At 58.9% G+C, this 14113-nt stretch overlaps 1 protein-coding gene across 1 annotated transcript; it reads right to left on the bottom strand.

The window, feature by feature from the left end:
* Nucleotides 1-950: 950 nt before the first annotated feature.
* On the bottom strand, nt 951-10829 carry CST7 (cystatin F). Its single transcript, XM_061126495.1, has 4 exons — nt 10675-10829; nt 3268-3440; nt 2349-2465; nt 951-1375 (listed from the first exon to the last, which is right to left on the bottom strand). Exons 1-4 carry the CDS (start codon nt 10742-10744, stop codon nt 1298-1300), a joined length of 438 nt encoding a protein of 145 aa, XP_060982478.1. The 5' UTR covers nt 10745-10829; the 3' UTR covers nt 951-1297.
* Between the last annotated feature and the right edge of the window lie 3284 nt (nt 10830-14113).

Below are 14113 nucleotides of genomic sequence, written 5' to 3'. Positions count from 1 at the left end.
TCTTAATGATACAAGGAGACTGGGCAAGTCTCACTGGGGAGCTGAGGCTGGGGAGGGACCTGCCCAGAGGTGCAGGTGGCCGGGGGTAGGGGACAGGGTGACCGCCCAGCCCAAGGTCAGACCTACAGGTACCTGGGTCCCTGGCACTGAGGCTGGGCAGCAGTGAGACTTAGCCTTGTGGGCGGTTAGTACACCAGGCTGTGGGCGTTCCTCAGACCCTGGTCCGTCTGCAGCCCGGGGTAGGGGTGGGGAGGGAGCCTGGAGCCGGATCCCAGAGTCTCCATGGCTGATGGGCAGGGGCAGAGGGCCTGGCAGGGAGGCTGGGGAACATTCAGGTTGGGCTGGCTGGCTGGAGTTTGGTTTTGGTCAGTTTGAGACCTGAGTGTTCCTTCTTAGTGGTAACTGTACGTCTTAGAATCCCGGGTCCTTAACTTGACATTTTCCTGGTGACACTGAATGAGATGGAGGGCCAGCTTGCCGCTGTCAGAATCATTCTGAGGGCAGAGCCGCCGAGTTTTAAAAAGTACGCAGACTGGGTGGCAGTGCGGGCCGGAGGCCCCTGCTGGCTGGCACCCACCCCTGCAGTGAGTGATGCTGTCACGGACACGGGGTGGGGGGGAGCGGTCAGGGTTGGGGGTGCCCTGGAGCAGCTCCCCCAACACCTCTCCGTTCTGATGTCCTATGAGGCCTGTGGGGCAGCATCCAGGTGGCCCCGTGGTTGTCAGGAAAAGCCTGGCCTTGTGCTCCAGCACATGTTGGTGCGTGAGGACAGAGGGGAGTTCAGAGTATGTGTGCTGCGTCAGTCGCGGTGGCCCCACGGGGGTGTCCCAAGGCGTTCGGCCCTGGCGCTGGACCCGGGGTTCCCACTATGCCCCACCGTACGGCGGGCCCTCCCGTCACTGAGCTGCCTTTCCAGTTCTCCCCTCAGTGGGTCAAGCACCAGGCAGAGCTTCAAGGGGGTCAGTTCTTTATTCAGGTTTATTCCTACGTGTTCACCTCGGAGGTTGTGACTGAGCTGGTCGGGTCCCTGCCCGGTGCTGGGATGATTATTCAGCCTGAAGAACAGCCCTCTGGGCTTTCCTCGAGGGCCTGGGACCTCGGGGCAGTTGGGTGGGAGGGCCCTTGGGGTCGAGAACCCTTGTAACTCGCACCAGAAGACTCGCCCCATCTGTGCAGACTGGCTTCCTGTCCCAGCGACGACGTGGCTGTCCGTGGGCTCCTGGCGCCACCACTGTATTCCTGGCAGGTGCCATTCTCGAGGATGGGTAACAACAGGGATGGAGCTGGAAGGCGGCAGTCAGTGACAGTGGAGCACGGACACCTCGGTGGTCTGCAGCCAGGGGATGACCCAGACTTCAGAGTAGCAGCTGAGGGTCTGAAAGGAGGGGTGGCCTGAGGGTTCCCTTCCTGGAGGCTGCCCACCCCAGCAAGGCACCCCCACCCACTGCAGAAGCGGGTTCCCAGTGCCACTGCCTTTGGGGGGGTGGTTATGTACTCACATGTGTGCTTATGTGCATGTGTTCACATGTGTGCACGTCTGTGTGCACACCCACACATAGGCATGTGTGTTTTCTTTACTGAAGAGTTCTCTTCCTGCCCTGACTTTATTTTGAAAAACTTCAAATCTACAGGAAAGTTGCAAGAGTAATTCAAGAATTCACACTTGGGCTTCTCTGGCAGTCCAGTGGTTAAGAGTCCACTGCCAGCATGGGGGCACGAGTTTGATCCCTTTTAGGTGAAGTTCCCACGTGCTGTGGGGCAACCAAGCTCGTGAACCACAACTACTGAGCTTGCGCTTTGCAACGAGAGAAGCCTCCGCAGTGAGAAGGCCCTGCACCACGACTAGAAAGTAGCCCACTTCAGCAACGAAGACCAAGCACAGCCAAAAAGAAAAAAACAGTACATCCTCCACACCTCTATTTACAGATTACCAAGTTTTGCTCCTGGCAACCCACTCTAGTACTCTTGCCTGGAGAACCCCATGGACAGAGGAGCCTGGCAGGCTTCAGTCCGTGGGGTCACAGAGTCAGACATGACTGAGCGACTAACACTAACGCTAAGTTCTGCTGCCTCCGCTCTCCCCAAGTGTGTATATATAATTTCTGAATTATGTCAAAGGTGTTTCTGCTCTCCCTGCACCTCCAATGCCTTCAGTGTGTGCTCCTGGACACGTGCCTCTGGGAGCGAGGAGGGCTGGGCGTTTGGGATGTCCCGGGGGGCTGCCTCCCACCTTCCAGTGTCAGGGTGGGATCTGGAGCCTCATGGGGAGAGAAGTGCTGAGGGTGACCTCGAGGCTGTGGAGGTGGTTGGGGGGGTGCGAGGGGCGGGGAGGCGAGACCCCCTCTTACCCACTGCAGGGTGTGGTTGGTCTGGAAGCTGCAGTCATCCAGGTTTGCATGCCCGGTCTTCTTGCAGGTAGTTCTGCCGATATCCATGTCCAGCATGAACTTCAGGCCTCTCACTATCTGAGGGGACAGAGGGTGGGCCCGGGACACTGGGTCCAGGACATGGTGAGAGGGGGTGAGCTGGGGGCCACCTCCCTCCCTCCAGGCTTGGGCCCAGGTTCCTACAGGCGGTGGGAGGGAAGACCCCGATCCCCTGGTCTGGGCCCCTAGGGCCCAGGCACAGCTTTCACCCACGCAGACTGCCCTCCCTCCATGATCCAGGCAGCATTCTGCTCTCAAGAGTTTGCAATCGCCAAACAATAGGGATAACAGAGTCACCTGCCAATCCTGTGCCCAGGGGTTGACCATGAGTGTGTGTCAGCATGCTGGATGGTGTGGGGCAGCATGGGTCCTTGGGTCAGTGGATGCGAAGCTTGTGACTGGCTGCCTTGGGCCCCTGCTTTTAGGGGGTGAGTGACTGTGTCCTGTACCCTCGACCTGTGTTCTCAGGACCCAGGATGAGCCAGGTCTGGCTGCCCCATGGGGTCTCTGTGTGGGGAGCATCAGGCCTCCCATACAAGGTCACTGAGGAGCATGGGGACCTCCCAGGATGTGATGTGTGTGGGGACGGGGCATGGTGGAGGCAGCGTGGCCAGAAGTGCTTTGGGGCTGCGGCATAGCCACCTGCAGGGAGCTCTGAAGGTGGGTAGCAGTACCGCTTGTGCCCCTGCCTCAGGGGCTGCACTGTCCACCCTGGGGAAGCCTGATCCACTGAGAGATGGTGCTGGCCTTGGAGCCTGACGCAGGTGGCCCCAGGCTGGTTCTGGGAGGTCAGATCTGGTCAGACCTGGCTGCCCTGCGCTGTCACAAGCCCAGACCTCACCTGGACAAGGGCTCTGCTGACGCGGGACTCCCGGAACAAGAAGGCGTCGTTGCTGCAGTTGTTGAAGCTCTCAGCGCTGTGTCGGGCCGCCCTGAGGACGTCCGGGTCGTTGGTCTTGATGGTCTTGGGAAATCCTGGTTTCACATCTGTCTTAAGGATCTGGGAGCAAAAGTCTGGACGAGAAACAGAACCAGACGAGAACTTTGCTGAGGGGTGGGGCTTGGCCCAGGGATCACGCCTCCCACCTCTGCTCCCAGTGTGGCCCCCGCCCGTCCACCCCTCCCATCCGACCACCTTGCCTGTCCCTGCCTCCGCTGGCCATATACCCTCCTGGCCCGTCTACCCCGAACCTCCTGGTGCATCTCCTGTGTGTCCCCGTGGCTGCCCCGTCCCCAGCCGAGGGCCAGTGTGGTAGGGGGCAGAGAGATGGATAAGAAGAGGTTCTGTCCCTGCCCACCTGGCCCCTTTCAGAAGCCAGGTCGTCTCTGACAGTCACAGGAACCTGGACAGCCCCCCAGAGCCTCTGTCAGAATGAGCCCTGGTGTGCAGAGAAGTCGCTCCTGGCCTCCAAGGCTGCCCTCTGGTTCTGACCCCTCCGCTTGTCTCCAGCAAGTGGCTGAGGGGGAAGTGCCTGGAGGCCGTCCATCACTCCCGGGACCCTGGACTGAAACCACCAGGCTGCCAGTCCCTGGGGCACCTGTGTGCTGCTCCTCTGGAAGTTCAGGAAGCAGGTGGATGGCAGAATTCGTAGTTGGCAGTTCAGGGCTGACTTGATCTCAAGCCGACATTTCTCAGTTTTGCTGCGGTGGTCACAGACTACTTGTGCATTAAAAATTGTGGGGGAGGGAGAACGGGAAGAGGGTTTGGGTGGTAGATTACTTCTCTTTACTAGGAATTTCCCCGATTTTCCTGAAGTCATCTTGTGCCTGAGGTGACCCGGAGCTGTCCCATCCCCCCAGTGCCCAGTCAGCTGTGGTCTTCCTCTGAGTCACGTGGAGTGTGGGTTCCCCGTTTCATGCACAGCCCAAGTCAGGGCTCAGCTGCGTTCTAGCCGGTGTGGAGGGTCTGTTGGCCTGTGCTGCCTGGAGGGTTACTCTGCCTTCCTTGGCCATGACCTTGGGGAGCACCTTGAGGATTCAGTGGGGCTGGGGTCAGCACAAGGTGGGCAGGCCGGAGCCACAGACGTGTGGAGAGAAGGGGTCAGTGCTGCCCGGGTCCCTCCTCATGGGGGACTCGCTGGGACTGCAGACTTGGGGTGCTGGGTGTGGGCCCCACTATCAGAGGACACACAGCTCCCTGGTTGTGAAGAAATCTTGACTCCCGGGAGGAAAACCATGCTGTGAGGTCAGCAGCGCATGGGGGCTTCATTCCTCAGGGGCCGGACTGGGGAACAGAGACCCCAAGTCATGAGGCTGACAGGCCGAGAGGACCTTCAACTTGAGCTGGAGGTGGGTGGGGGTTAGGCCCAGCGGGCTGGTTGGGCCAGGGTCTGGGAACCTGGCAGGATGGCCTGTGTGGGTCTGTGTGCTCAGGAGCCTGGGCTGGGGTCAGTCAGAGATGCTGGAACCTTTCCTGGGGCCGGCCTGTCTGTGGGTTCTAGCAGAGGCTGGGACTTCGCGGACGCCTGGCTCAGCTCTGCAGGGTGATCTTGCCGGGGTGTCACTGATCCCGTGGCTTAGATCGAGGCTCCCGGAGGAGGCTGGTTCCCCCGTCGCCTGAGGTCATCATGAAGCCCTCCTTAGAACTGGGCGTCTGATGTGGCAGCAGGCACAGGAGACCCCCACCAGGAGTGAGAACCAGGCCGGCCGGGCTGGCCACATCAGCCCAGCTGAGGGGTGGAGCATGGAAGGGGCGCTGGCCATGGGCAGAGAAGCCGCGGGCCCTGTCTGGGTCTGGGTAGGGTCTCTGTAGGGCCCCTGACCCGCCGTGTGACCCGCTGGCGCCTGTGACAGCCTCTTTGTCAGGGGGACTGGCACTGGCTGCCCGAGCGGGACCCCTCCTGGCAGGTGGGCCCAGCTGGGTCCCTGGTCGAGTCGGAGCTCCGGACGGCTCTGCGAGGCCCGCTCAGCTGGGGGCCTGCTCCACCCTGGTGAGAACATCCCGGCACGGGATCCTGTCACTGGTCCCCCACCAAGCTCTGTCCCCAGTGTCTCTGAGACTCTCCTTTGCAGTGACCCGGCCCTTGTGATGTCCCACAGAGGCTGGCCGTGCCTGAGGTCTCTGGACATGGCAGCTGTGTTGGTTGGCCGTCTGGGCCCTGAGCCCGTGGCTCCGACTCTGGTGCTGGAGAGCTCCTGGCCTGCTGTTGACGACGGGAAGTCCAGTGTGGTTTTCTGTTGGGAGAACAGCTTGATTTCTGCTCATCAGCATAGTCTATAAACAGCAGGAGCACCTGCTGGACAGCCCAGTCTCCCGTGTGTTTATAGATCTATATCCATGGCTGTCGATTTTTCCTTTGTACGAATCACATATGGTGCCTTTTATGATTATTAGCTTACCTATCTGGTAGGAAACTTGAAAAATATAGAAAAGTATAACAAAAATGTTAGAGCTCACTCTCAGTGTTGCAAAGATAATCATTGTCACCTGTTTTTTAAATAAAATGTATTAAATTTCATTTCACTTGAACTTAACGTGATTGTATTAATAATAACGAAGTGAAACTAGGTGAGGCCAGACCTCTGATGAACGTCCCTCCCAAACGTGTGACGTCAGTTCCTAAGTGATTTCGGTAAAATTACAGAGGTTGTGAGAATCATTGAATTTGGTTTATTTTTAACTACATTTCCTAAAATATAGGCTTCGGGTCACTGAGGCCTTGTCAGCAGAGTAGTTGGAGCAAACGATAGAACCTCATTTTTAGTTTGAAAACGTTGAAAAGTCAAACCTATTTTCAGAACGATTCTTCAAGACATCAACAGGGAAAAGTGGGGGGCAGAATAAGCCCAAGGTGGGGGGGGGTCTTCTTCCAGAAGAGAGGCAACCGGGTGGGGGCCAGGGTCCTAGCCAGGTAGTCTGGCCCCCCACCCCCACCGAAGGGGTCCCGGGGGCTGTCTTCCTTGCACCTGTACCCCGTCTACAGGGAGAAAACAGGCCTCCAAGAAGTGCAGGGCGGGTTTAACTCCAGGTTCTAAAGCCGCACTCTTTTTTTCTCTCAAGAAGTATTTCTGGAGGGGTGCTGGGAGTGATGCCGGGGGCTGGGGGGGCACACAGTCCAGAGGTGGGGGGCAGTGATGGTGACAGTGACCTGGCAGAAGGGGCTTCAGGAGGGAGCCAGGTGGGGACCAGTTGGAGGCCCGGGAGGTACGTGGGGGTGGGGGGTGGAGGGTGGGAAAGGAGAGCAGAGAGAGCCCTGAGCTGGAGGCTGGGTGTGGGGCCCAGAACCGGACTGTGACTCACGCTGGTGGCAGGTGGTGGCCTGGTGACGCGGGCTGAGAGGACCACCAGGAGGCGAGGTTGTGAGGAGGAACAAACGCTCTGCCTCCCACACCCAGGGGCGGCGTGGAGGGAAGTGAGGTCTCCAGATGAGGTGGGGCAATGGGGGCTGCGGCCCAGAGGGGCACAGGGGAGACAGAGGTGGGCAGACTCCTGAGATGAGTGGGCCCCTCACGGCTCTTGGGAGAGAAAGAGCTCTTCAGCTGGTCTGGAAGAAATAACTCAGGCAGCAGGAGATTCGGCAAAGACATGGAGGGGCCAGGGACTTGGGGAGGTTAGGGGGATGGCGGCAGGTGGTGGGCACTGGGTCAGGGGTCTGGCCGCCCCCGGAGACACAGTTGTCGTGATACCCGGATAAGCCCCTGGGCAGGAGCGCAAAGGCCTGGAGGGAGGACGGCAGAGGCCCAGCCTTCCCGCGGCCAGAGCAGATGCCCCTGGTGGAGACGGGGTGTCGTCTCAGACCAGGGTAACAGAACTGGGCCTGGATCGGTCATGGGCAGGAACCCGTGTGGGCCCGGCCCCTGGCAGACCCTGCCCACCCGCCCTGACACCGCCAAGGCTGCTCCCACTGACCCCCGGATGGCTCGGACCAGGCCATCCCGGTGAACTCCCCGGCCACTCCCTTCTGTGAAGTCACCCCAGGCCCTTTCAGCGCCGGATGCAAGGGAATCTAGGACTCTCTCCTCTCCTGGTGGTGAGAGTGGGAAGCAAAGCATCAAGGGACAGTTCTGATGTTTCTGGCTGATAAGTTAACTTTCCATCAGAATCCAGAGTGACCCCTCCTCCAGTTGCTGTCCTCCCTGCCGGACAACCCCTTCTTCAGAACCAACGCCAGCCTCCCCCCGTGCTCTCAGTGGCCAGGCCCTGCGCTCGCCCTCACGGGGTGGGGCACTCCGCTCCCACCAGGAGTGTGTGGGCGCTTCTCAGGCGTCTAGGGGTCAGAGCAGGTCCACTGCTGACCAGGTGGACCGGAGCTCAGGGGACGCTGTCCACAGCCCCGGGAGTGGCAGCAACCATTAACTGTTCCCACGCAGGTTACAGAGGACAGGGTCTGCCCTCGAATCACCACCAAATGTTCAGAAAGCATCCCGGGAGAGGACAGCAACTTCCTGACAAAGACCAGCTGTAAAATGAATCAGTAGCAAATGTTTTGCATAAACAAACGTCCCTCAACTTGCTTTTCTAAAAAATGAAGATACATGGGAGGCACTGAAGCCTGGGACGCTGGCCGTGGTCCACATACTGAAGATGGGGAGGGGGCCAGGCCCTTTGGGGAGTCCGTCCCTCCGGCCTCGCGGTCCTTCTCCGTGGGTGGGTGAGCGGCCCTAAGGGGAGGGGAGTTTCCTGGTGTGGAAGGGCAAGGGGGCTCCTGAGTGGCCCAAGGCTCCCCACCTCTTCCTGTTTCAGGAATGTTCTTGTAGGTGTGCCTGGGAGGGGGGTAACCCGAGAAGAGAACCAGGGTGCCCAGGAGTGGAACTCTCTGACGTCTCTGCTGAAGGCCCGTACCCCACGCCATGTGCCTGGGGGTTTCCTCCTGGTGGTTGCTTCCCTGCCAGCTTCATGGGGCCCTTGTCGTGGGCAGGGCCTGGGGCTCACGCCGGGGGGGAGGGGTCGTGCCCAGGGACTGGGATGCTGGTGTCCATAGTCTGCCTGGAGGTTCACCCCGAGCCATGCCCCCTCATGTGACATCACATCTCAGTGAGCCGGTGGTTGCCCTTAATTCTGTGGGGCCACACCCACCGGCTGGCTCTGGGGGCTCTGAGGGATGAGTTGCCCTTCGTTTAGGGGGAGTGTGTGTCCCCCGGCACAGACAGGATGCTAGTTAGTCCCAGCCTTAACCCACCAGGACCTGCCCAGAGTGAATCCCAGCTCTGTCTCTCAAAGGCTGTGTGGTCTTGGGGAAATTGCTTGACCTCTCTGAGCCTCTCTTGACGGCACCTACCACTCAGGGTTGTGGTGAAAGTACAAGAGACCATCTGTAGGAAGGTCTTGTCGCTAATGGGCGTGTAATAGTGTCGCAACTGTCAAATATCAAATATGCAAAATGCATATATGCAGTGGGGGTAAAGGGTGTCCCAGGTGGAAAACAACCTCAGAATGCAGAGGGTGGGTCAGGGGCCCCCATGCCGAGATGTGGCATTCCCCCCCATGGGATGCAGCCCAGCATGGGCCTCCCTTGTGGACGGTGGTCTCTGGGTGTGCCCAGGTCCTGGGCCCCAGGCCCTGCCCAGGTGGCCTGTGGTGAGAAGCTGGGCCCCTGGGAGCCTGAGTAGGGGGGGCTTCCCAGGAGAGGTGAGAGTCAGCTTGAAAGAGAGGGCTTTCCATTCTCAACTGAAGGCAGAGCAGCTGAGGAAATCAGCGCAGCGGTTTTCTAGGTTCTGGAGGGCTCAGGTCAGCGCAGTTCAGCGGCAGGGGTGGGGAGAAGTCAGGTGCCCAGGGCGTGACAGTGGGGACCCCTGTCCCACCACTGTGGAAGGCTCTGGAATCTGTTCTTGGAGGAGGGCTGTGGTAAGGGCAGACTCGGGGCCAGGGCTGAACTGTCTCTGCCGGACCACTAGCCAGGGCTCTCTAAGCCCCTCACTCTATAGACAGGGCCAGAGGCCTTCGGTGCGCCTGGGCTCTATCACAGCAGAGAGGGTCTGTGTGGCGTGGGGGCTGCGGCCAGCAGAGACTCAGGATCTGGGGTTTGGGCGGGTGACTGCCCAGCACCCCAGACCCAGGGGGACTGCCTTTCTTGGGCCACAGCAGCCAGGCTCCTCCTGGGCCTCCGGCGGTCCGGTAATTTGCCCATTTCGTGGACGGTGAGACTGAGGCTCAGACAGGCTCGAGCTCCCAAGGCCTCTGCATGTGAGTTGGACCCTGGGCCCTCCTTCATCTGGGCTGCGGGGCTGTGAGCAGAGCTGACAGGGGAGGGCCCGGCCAGCCAGAGGGGGCACAGCAGGGGCAGGCACAGCACATCTCTCCCGTGGGGTTTGAGACGGCTGGGTTCAGGGCCAAACCCCGGCAGAGGACAGGCAGTCCCACCCAGGGAAGAGGCCCACGCCCAGTGCCTCTGGGCCAGGATTCCCCTCACCATCCCCTTGTTAGGGGAGGAAGGGAGGCAGCAGGAGCAGCTTAGGGCCGGGGAGGGCAGGAACGCCCACCCCAGTGTGGTGGAGACGTGGGCCCCTCACTCAGGCTTTTCCTTCGGATGGGCACTCGGGGGTCCCAGGCAGACAGATGGCCCAGAGGAGAGGCCCTGTGGGGTTCACAGTGTGAGCTAAGACCGCGACCCAGGGGAGGGGACCGAGGCGGGGTGTCTGGTCCCTGTGATCCCCGAGATGGGCCAGAGCCCCAGGCAGTGTCGCCCACTCCCAAGACTGTGACCCCTCCAGGGACTGAGAAGCTCGGGCTGTCTCCTTGTCACCTGCCCGGGCACCTCCACCTGGTCACCTGTGGCCAGGCTTCAGCCTCCTTTGAAGACAGAGGAAGGCAGAGAACAGTTGCTGCCTGGGCACTGCCCCCACGCCCTGCACTGCCGCTGGTCATTTCAGCTCCGGCCAACAGCTTCCTTGTGCACGTGGGGCCAGGTGCTCAGGGGCTGTGTGACTGGGCGAGTCACCTACCCTCTCTGGGTCTCATTTCCTGGCGGCTCCCCTCGCCTTCCCCTAGTGGTGGCCTGGCCGGAAGGATAAATGTTCCCCTAGACAAGTCACAGGGCCGCAGTGGAGGCCGGAAGGATGCACTCTCAGAAATGGCCTGACCCTGCGAGCTGTCCCCACGAAGGGGCCCTGGGGGTGGGCCTCCTCTGGGCACCCACAGACACCAGGAATGGCGGGGAACAGAAGGCGGTTCATTGGTCCCCAGAGCCCCCAGTATCCCTAAAACCTGTTCCCCACAAAGGCAGCCTCTATGAGGTCCCCTGGAACGTGCCTTGGTGACGTGTGAGCAGCAAGCTCACAGCACCCAGGCAGTGGGGAGATCCCCTCTTACCTGGTGAAGGCTTCCCCAAGACACCCAGGACCAGGCCGCAGACGGCCAGCAGCGCCCCGGCAGGGTGCATGGCTGTGCTCAGACTGTGCTGGGCAGGGGTGCCTCCCCGAGGTGGTGGGGGAGCCCCGCCCTGCGAACCGCCTCTCTGGGGCGGGCTGGTGGTTTCTTGCTGTTCACCTCCACATCTCTCAGCTGCAAACTCAACCGCTTCCTTTGTAAGAATTTCCAAACAACGATTATTTGTAGAGGGAGGAGGAAGAAGTGAGAGCAATTAGCAAAACCTCTGCAATTTTCTGCCCTGGAAACACGTGGAAGAGACGTCCAGAGAAAAATGAGCAGGGATTTTCAGAACAGCTGCTAGGGGTTTCTCCTCCAAAGGCCCAGATTCTGGGGTCCGAGTGGCCCCCTGCAGGAGACTGTCCTCCTGGCATGAATGGGCCAGTCTCCCTGGGAAGTGGCCAGAAACCATGGCGCAGATTGCAGTTCAGAGGAGCCAGGTGAGGAGCAGGATTTGCTGATGAGTGACTGATCCTCGAACCTTTGGCTCAGAGCTGGCAAAGGAGACAAAGGAACAGGGCCTGGCCCACTGATCCTGGCACCCTGCCTGAGCACCCTCTACAAGCCCAACCCATGGTTAGGAGAGGGGCTCTGGAAGCACGTGGCCTGCGGCTCAGCCCCTGAACACCTGGGTGACCTGGGGGCGAGGGTCTCCAAGCCTCAGTTCCTCAATTAGTTTGTGCTGAGGATTTGGGGACATCGTGAATGTAACAGCCCTTGTTATAGCCTGTTAGTGTTAGTTAGTTAGCGTGAGTCTCTCAGTCATGTCTGACTCTTTGTGACCCCATGGACTGTCGCCCACCAGGCTCCTCTGTCCATGTGAGTCTCCAGGCAAGAATACTGGAGTGGGTTACCTTCTCCAGGGGCATCTTCCCGACCCGGGGATCGAACCTAGATCTCCTGCATGGCAGGTGGATTCTTTACTGTCTGAGCCACCGACTACCTGTGCCTTCCCCCAGGTGCAGCAGGGAGTCGGGCTGCCCTGTGCTCATGGCCTTGACCCTGCAGTAACTCAGGGGCCCATGGTTACTGCTGCTGGTCCTCAGGGCCCGGGGTCATTCCCACTTTCAGAAGCTCTGGGGAAGGGGGGCTCAGAGTGGTTATGGGACCTGCTTACGGCCCATCTCCAGGCCTCAGCCCTGTTGTCTGTGAATGTGGGTGATGGTCTACTTCACCGCCCAGGCCTGTGGGTTAGCAGAGGCCCGGAGATGAGGAAGGAGTGGGGATTACAGTGTGTTACAGGACCTGGGGAAGTCTGTGTGTGTGTACTGTGTATGCATGAGTACCCTGGGGAAGTGTGTGATGTGTGTGTACTGTATTACATGTGTCCTGTGTATGCATGTACACCCCAGGGAAGTGTGTGTGTGTGTGTTACATGTATGCATGTTCATCCCGGGGAAGTATGTGTGTGTGTATACTGTGTTACATGTGTCCTGTGTATGCATGTGCACCCTGGGGAAGTGTGTGTGTGTGTGTTCTGTGTATGCATGTGCACCCTGGGGAAGTATGTGTGTGGTGTGTGTGTCCTGTGTTACATGTGTCTGTGTTACATGTGTCCTGTGTATGCATATACACCCCAGGGAAGTGTGTGTGTTACATGTATGCATGTGCACCCCAGGGAAGTGTGTGTGTGTGTGTCCTGTGTATGCACATTCAGCAGTCTTTGTTTCAGTCTTGACATGTGTCTGAACGTGAAAGTGAAGTCGCTCAGTCGTGTCCAACTCTTTGTGACCCCATGGACTGTAGCCTACCAGGCTCCCCTGTCCATGGAATTTTCCAGGCAAGAGTACTGGAGTGGGTTGCCATTTCCTTCTCTGAACGTGAACATGTATCTGAATGTGAACCCATGTGTAAGCATGTGTTTCTGAGTATGAATGAAAGGTGCATATGTTCTTATGAGCAGATGTGTGTAAGTTTGTGTGAGTGGGTGTTTTGTATGTATGTTGTGATGTTGGTTTTATGTGTCAACTTAACTGGGCCACTGCGGGCCCAGACACTTGGTCAAGCATGATCCCCTGTGTGTTCATAAGCAATGTTTTTAGAAGGGATCAGCGTTGGAGCCAGTAAACTGACTAAGGCACCCAGCCCTCCTGTGTGGTGGACCTTGTCCAATCAGTTGGAGGCCTGAATACAACAAAGGCTGAGGAATAGGAATACTCCCTGCTTGCCTGACTTCCAGCTGGGTCATCTGTCTTCTCTAGACTTCAGACTTGAACTGGGACTGTCCTGGATCTAGACTTCTCAGCCTCCTTGATCCCACAAGCTAATTCCTTGTGATAAATCCTGCTCCACTGCCTCTGTCTGTCTGGAGAACCTGACTGATACCCTTGGGCAGGTGTCTGTGCGTGTGTATCTGTGTGAGAGTGTATACAACCTGAAGTCTGCCTGTTCACGTGTGTGTCTATGCATGTGTGTGTATCTGTGTGAGAGTGTATACAGCTTGAGAGTCTGCCTATTCCTGTGTGTGTGTGTCTATGCATATGTGTGATTGTGTGTAGGTGTGTACATGCACTCTTTTGGCCCCACCTGTGGCCTGGCTGCTGGGGGTCTCGGACTCTGCACTGAGCCCCACTCATTCATTCAGGGCCTGCTCATCACTCACCTCCTGCCGCTTCTTCCTGCATGAAGCGTGGTGTGTGGTCCCCTGCTCGGTGTGGTCAGGACTCCCTGCCCCAGATGTAAGTACAGCTTCCTTCTCAGGCTCTACTCCTGATCAGGCTCTGTGAGGGGGGCCCAGGAATGTTCCACAAACCCTCCATGAGACCTTCGGTCTCCAAGGTCAAGCTTTCTGGCCTGGAGGGTCACTGGCATGCATGGCGTCCTTCTGACTTCCACGTCGTGCCCGTTGCTGATTGGCTGGAGCCATCCAGTTCTCAGACTGTCCTTCCCGGGCAGCCCAGCCACATGGCCATGGAATGAATGGGACACCGGAGCCGTCCTGGGGCTCTCGGGTCCTGAGCTTCCTGCCTCGGGCTGCCCATCTTGGCCATGGCTGGGCTCAGGGAGCCGGGGCTCTGCCTGCAGTGCTGCTGCGTTAGTTCTGATGACAGTGGTGGTGACGATTAGAGGGTGTGTTCAGCACTGGCTCTGTGCCCAGCCAATTTCTAAGCTCCGTTTTTTTAATCCCCACACTGTTTGACAGGGAAACTGAGACACAAGGGTTAAGGAGTTACAGGACATTCTGAAGAGCTGGGGCCCAGGCGAGCAGTGTGGTCTTGGCCGCTGTCTTGCACCCCCTGACCCCAACCCTGCCCAAGGGCCCGAGACGGAAGTGCTGGCAAGCCTACAGACGTCAGCTTGGCCATGGGGATCCCCGATGGTGGCCTGAGGGGGCTGCCATCTGTCTAGCACAACTGTTAGCAAAAGCATTACGAGGCCCTGC

This window comes from Dama dama, chromosome 23, assembly GCF_033118175.1.
Source record: "Dama dama isolate Ldn47 chromosome 23, ASM3311817v1, whole genome shotgun sequence".
NCBI lineage: Eukaryota > Metazoa > Chordata > Mammalia > Artiodactyla > Cervidae > Dama > Dama dama.
Note: the sequence above shows the minus strand (reverse complement) of the source record. Positions and strands in the feature narration are given on the sequence as shown.

Coding starts and splice junctions, on each gene's coding strand:
- CST7 (XM_061126495.1), bottom strand. CDS start 10,744: ATGCACCCTGCCGGGGCGCTGCTGGCCGTCTGCGGCCTGGTCCTGGGT. Junction 3,441..10,674: donor CTTGGGGAAGCCTTCACCAG/GTAAGAGGGGAT, acceptor TTTCTCGTCCAG/ACTTTTGCTCCCAGATCCTT. Junction 1,376..2,348: donor CCAACCACACCCTGCAGTGG/GTAAGAGGGGGT, acceptor CCCTCCTTTCAG/ACCCTCAGCTGCTACTCTGA.